The sequence below is a fragment of the Chinchilla lanigera genome, unplaced genomic scaffold, assembly GCF_000276665.1.
Source record: "Chinchilla lanigera isolate Chin_1 unplaced genomic scaffold, ChiLan1.0 scaffold00003, whole genome shotgun sequence".
NCBI lineage: Eukaryota > Metazoa > Chordata > Mammalia > Rodentia > Chinchillidae > Chinchilla > Chinchilla lanigera.
The window spans coordinates 3,134,532-3,140,531 of record NW_004955404.1 but is presented as its reverse complement, the minus strand read 5'-3'; the positions used below and the strand labels follow the sequence as shown (position 1 = coordinate 3,140,531).

Below are 6,000 nucleotides of genomic sequence, written 5' to 3'. Positions count from 1 at the left end.
AAAGAAAGAAAGAAAGAAAGAAAGAAAGAAAAAGAAAAGAAAGAAAGAAAGAAAGAAAGAAAGAAAGAAAGAAAGAAAGAAAGAAAGAAAGAAAGGAAGGAAGAAAGAAAGAAAACAAAAAGCCCCACACAATGGATCATAGACCTAAAGGTACTGCATAAAACAAGGCAGTTTTTAGAATTAAAGCCGGGAACAAGCCTTGTTGACCTGTTTTCAAGCTGTGCTGTAAAGCTGCAATAATCAAGACAGGACGATGCTGGCATAAAAACACATAGAGCAATGGACCAGAAATAAACTCAGTACAATCAGCTGATCTTTCACAAGGGTCCCTAGAACACAGCCTGGGGAAAGAACAGGTATTGCAGTAAATAGTGGTGGGAAAACTGGATATCCACGCTCAGTAGATTGAAATTGGGACTTTGCCTTATACCCATACAAAAATTAAATTGAAATGGATTAAAGAAAACTTCTAGAAAAATTTCTTGTCATTGGTCTTGGTGATGATGTTTTAGGATGTAACACAAAAGCACAGGCAACCAAAGCAAAAATAAGTCAAATAAATCCATTAGCAACATTAAATGCCAACCTGAAGAACTGTGAAAACAGGTATAAGCCATATATATGTTCAGGGGTAGACATCCAAAGCATACAAGGAATTCACATAACACAATAGCAAAAGTTCAAATTATCTGATTGAAAATGGGCATTCAACCTAAATAGTTTCCCAAAGAAGAACACCAGTAGCCAATAGTGGTATAAAAAAATGCTCAACATCACTCACTACCGATTAAGTGCAAATCAAAACCATGTGATAAATGATCCCCCACCTGTGTTTATGGCTGTTGTCAAAAAAGACAAACAGTGACAAGTGTGGGTGAGGATGTGGAGGGGAGGGAAGCAGTGTAACCTGGGGATGGGGGTGTAAATGGTATAAGCATTATGGAAAGCAGAAGGGAGGGTCCCAAAAAGGAAAAATAGATCTACTGTATGACCCAGCAATATGTATCCGAGAGAAGTGAAATCAGGATCGCAGAGGTATCTGCTCGCCGTGTTCATGTCAACATTATTTGTGACAGCCAAGAGCAAGAAAGGAGCTGAGGTCCCATCATGAACATTACAAAGTAATGGCTTTCTTTTGACAGTGATGCGTGGGCAGGGAAACTGAGGCAGATACTCACCACAGAGTATTGTCAAGCTGCCAAACAAATCTTGTTTGCAACAGCACGATTGAACTTGGAAGGCCTTATGCTGAGGGAAATACTCCCGACAGACAGACTGATACTGCAGGGATTCACTCGTGTGGGAAGTCTGGAGAAGCCAGACCCATAGAAGCTGGGTACAGAATTCATGGCCAGGGGTGGGGAAGAGTTAGGACAGCAGGTGCCAGCTTTCCGTTGTAGGATGGGCAAGTTCTGGGGGGCAGGTGTGCATGGCCGTCACGTGCTCTCGCTTCAGTACTATTGTGGTAATCTCTACACAGCATACATCAAATCACCGTGTTGCACACCTTGAATATATTCACTTTTTATTTAACAATTAAATACTTACAGATAAAAATTCAATTGGGACTACATTTAAGAGATACTAAAACCACTGATAATAATTGATTGCAGAAAGCACAAATGGGATAAGAAAAATAACTCATGGGTATTTTGGTTACAAAGCTATGAAGATTTTGGCAAAAATCACTGAGGCACGATTCTTGAAAGGGAATATATTACCTTATATAAATTCGACCTTAATAACCTTGACATTTAAAGAGGCAAACAATTGCATTGAGCTCTAATTGGAATCATAAGTAGTGTTGTAAACTGCAGGAAGTAATTGTGTTTACATATATTGACTTTATTAAATATGCATGCATTTCTGCTGGCCTGGTAACATTTGGTGAAATACATTTTTAAGCCCTATAGAAAGGATTACAATGCCAAGTCAACATTTAAATTGTATTTGATTCCAGAGAGCACAAATGTTCATTTTTATGAACATTGCAAAGAAATGGCTTTCTTTTAAGACTAAGAGCTTTTATTTATTTTTGCCTAGTTTGAGCTGTGTGCAATTAACAAAATTTATTCTGCTTGTGATATTTCAATCCTTAAACATTTTTCTAATTCATACATTACTATTGTTATTTCATTACAAACTCAAAAGATTGCCTAGGGTTCTGTATTTTATATGCTAAATGAATTATATTTTAATTGAACCCATGAGTACATGTTTTTTCAAGTGTTTGCAGTCCATTTTCACATTTAAATATCTTGCTTAGTTCAGTAATGCATTTCAAACTTAGCTTTTCAGTTGTTTATTGATTTGGCTGTTACAGTTAAATGTGTCTTTGTAAACATTTTCTTGTGGAGCAAATGACTGATTTTTTTCTCTTAGAAGAACAAGTGAATGAAGTTTGATATTGATAGAAAACTTTACAGATTCTATCTTGGTATTTTCTCTTACAGTTTCTAGAAACTGTTATCTGCATAGAACAACCTTGTATCATCCAGCTACCCTGCGGTTCTTGATTGATACGATAATGTTAGAAGAAAACTAATTATATTATTGATTGTTTCCTGTAGCAGTCCCCTGGTGCTACCAATAGCCAAGCAAGACAGTTTGTTGGAAAAAGACATCATGTTCAAAGATGCAACAAAAGGGCTGTGTAAGCAGCCGTCCCCGGACACCACCCCCGAACATACCGCGATGCACAGCTGCAGCAGACCTGAGCAGGTAAATCGCTCGTGGCCGCGGGGCGCTTCCACACTCCGAGCTTCACCACCCGGCATATTTCAAAAGCAGATATCTGCTACCTTCCACTGGAAGAAAAACTGAGGAATGCATAGGTTACCGTTTTGTTTACAGCTCCCATAAATGAATAGAGCATTTTACTCATCACTGATGAATGTAATTGTTATTGTGTTTTACACCGATTTAGATTTCACAGTTTAACCTCTGTGCCAGGAATATAGGCTCAGCCAATTTGTTACGTCTTGTGTATTTCCAGCTGAGCCTTTTGTCGTTATTTTGAATGTTAGGTAGTCTGTGTTTTTCTGTTTCCTCCCTGACTATCCAAATGCATGCAAGCAAAAGAACAAAGAGTCACTGACAGCCATTATACTTGGAAGTAAATAACTGTGGTGGAGTGTGTGTGCGTGTGTGTGTGGGGGGGGTGCGTGTGCGTGTGTATGCATCTGTGGAGAGGTGTGCTGCCATGGCCACAGTGCTCAGGTTAAGGGAGACCACTTTAGAGTTGGGAGTCTGATGAGTTTGGGACTATAGAAATGAGTATATTTTCTGTTTTCACTGCCACAGAAATAAATGATTTTGTATGTTGTGTTTTGTAGATGCCAGTGTAATCTGCATCCTTAAAATGATTTTCTTGCAGTGTCTCTAATTCTGAACATTTTAGTTTAGCTAGGGTTTCTAAAAAGGCTTTTCTCTAAATTAAATTTTAATTTAATTTAGATTGCTTTAGATAAAGAAAACTTTAAAATGTCCTTTGTGTTTTTCATTTTTATTAGCATTGTTTTGAAATACTTTTCTTGATTAGTTTATAAAAACATGTGGAAACTCCAAAACTAATTTGATTTCCTACTATTGAGGTTTGCTAACATTAAAGAAAAAACCCTCTCTAATACAAGTTGAGCCCTTGCATGACTTGAAGTGAATTCTTATGTTTGAGTTAATTTTATGTTTCCATTAATGTGTTTTCAAGCTATTAATTATTTGTCCAAGTTCAGCAGAAGTTCACGGATAACTGTTTATTTAATTAAAGATGAGTAAATTCAGCTCCAACCTTCCATCAAAGTACTGAGATTTTCACCTCCTGGAGTCAGAACAATTTCTGATAGGCAAAATGATTGCTTTTAAATGTTAATTTAACACAATATTTGTAAATGAAATAAAGGAAAAACATAAAACAGTCTTCAAAATTGAGACGACTTTTGCATCGTGTAGGCATCAGGTGAAATCCTTGCAGTGCTGCTTTTCTGTTAATGGCAGAGCTCAGGGTTACATCCTGGGCGTGGGAATAGCTGTAATCACGTGCTGTTTGCTGGAGGGCCCAGCAGCTGCTGAGGGCTCGGGCTGCAGCACTGATCTCAGCCCCACTCACAGCCCGGCCACAAGGTAAAGGCGGGTCTGTCGGTGACACAGTGTGGGGACCCAGTGCGGCCACGGCTAGGTTATGTGCTCTCTAGTGACAGTAGGGCCTTGGAAAAGACTTTCTGAAGCTTACAAAGCTCTGATTCATAGTTCAAAGAGAAACTCATAATGTAAAAAAAAAAATCTTTTCAATCAAAATAAAAACGGACTGTGCTTCCAGATTTTTGTAACGCGTGGGTCTCATCAAATGGTGACTGTATGGTGTCAATGAATATTCAAGGATTGCTTCACTGTTATTTAAACTTCTGAGAATGAGTAGGAGTAAGATTTGCTTTCATAATATCCCTAAGAGTTTTCTTTTGCTGCTTAAAAATATACATTTCCCCTTTGTTCCCCTTGTGTGTGCTGGTCTGCTCCTCCCCTCTACGCCTGGCCTTTTTCCCATTTTATTTCTGGTCTCTTAACATTTTAAAGTCTCTCTTTCATCCCTTTTCAGAAAACACATATTTAAATGCAGTTTAAGCTTGAAATTTAGATATAAAATGGCCTGCAAATCCTCATGTGTTTACAACGTGGCTGGATAATGACTTGCTATGTGAGCTGGGTCCCTGGGCATGGGCTGAGGGTCCACCTCCTTCCTGGCCTCTCCCGTCCCTCTCTGCTTCCTGTCCGCCACTCCCTGAGCAGCTCTCCTCCCCCAGACCCTTCCCCCAGGCCAATTCTACCTGGAGCTGGCCGACCATACAGAGTCTGCAGCTTCTAAAACATGAGCCAAAATACACTTCTCCTTCAACACTGACACTCCTTCTCCTTGTCAGTGTTGGGGACTTTGTTCCAGCAACCCAAAAATGAGTAAAAGTGTTCCATCCCATCTAGTGCAGACATGTCAGCCCAAGAGTAAGAGAAGGGATCATGGAGTTCTGAGTGCTGGCTGTGTTTCTGGAACTCTGTGACTCTGGGAGTTCCTCATCTGTGCTCAGCCTCATCTGTCAAATGAGGCCACGGTGTGGACCTTGTGTGGGTGTTGTGAAGGTGTCTGTAGGTGAGAGCTGTAGGTTACCACACATTTATCAGAAGCAAAGAACACACTCAGTCAGGTGTATGCTTTACTTTTACTGGGGTTGTCCACCTAGACTGAGTGTGCATTCACTTTTGCCTTAGCACAACTGGGGTATTTCTGCTTTTAATTCATGTCATCTGAATCCATACATCTACTGGCCTTTCTCTTTCCAGTGTAAATGTAGATTCTTTTAGAGAACACTAACACAAAATGACACTCATATTAATTCACCTTTCAAAACTTAAAAATGTTTCTACCAGCAGTATCCTAGTCCTGAAAATATTGTTGTGAGCAGTTTATTATCCATTTTCAGTATTTAAGCTTGAGTTTCAAACTGAATTGTAACTTGATCCAGCTGCTCATCACAGGTGTCCCTGCTACCCCTCATTCAGAACTCCTTAGGGACAGCAGAGTGAGCTCCAGGCCCATCTCCTGTAGCCTGGGGGACCTGTGACACCTCTGTAGATAGCAGGGAAGTCTGCATGCTTTGGCTGTGTGTGCAGTAGATAGGTTTTGATGACAAGCAAGACTTATTTTCCTATGGAGACTCCACAAGACATGCACTCAAACGTGAAGCTCCTCGGCCATCTAAGGGAACTGTAAGTGACAGGGCTTGGGAAGCTCAGCAGTAGTTGTCACATTACCGCCCTGTGCTGGTAGGACCACGACAGTCACCTGGTCCTTTCGTCTAACTTCGTCTCCCCTCTCTGTTGGTCTAGGCTGGATTCTGTAGTTTCCCCTGCACTGAGGGCCCCATGCTTGTTGCCTCATCCCCTAGGTCAGGCTCCTCTGCTGCCCATTGAGCAAGAATCTGATCTCTGGACATCAACTCTGGTCTCCCAGAG

General features: G+C 40.4%; 1 protein-coding gene across 1 annotated transcript in view; it reads left to right on the top strand.

The window, feature by feature from the left end:
- LOC102016228 (unconventional myosin-XVI) overlaps window positions 1-6,000 on the top strand; it is a gene marked incomplete at its 3' end in the record, with an annotated part of 353,926 nt that overhangs the window by 156,108 nt on the left and 191,818 nt on the right. Inside the window, 1 exon segment of the mRNA XM_013515827.1 lies at window positions 2,571-2,721. Within this exon segment, the coding sequence (XP_013371281.1) occupies window positions 2,571-2,721 (151 nt within the window).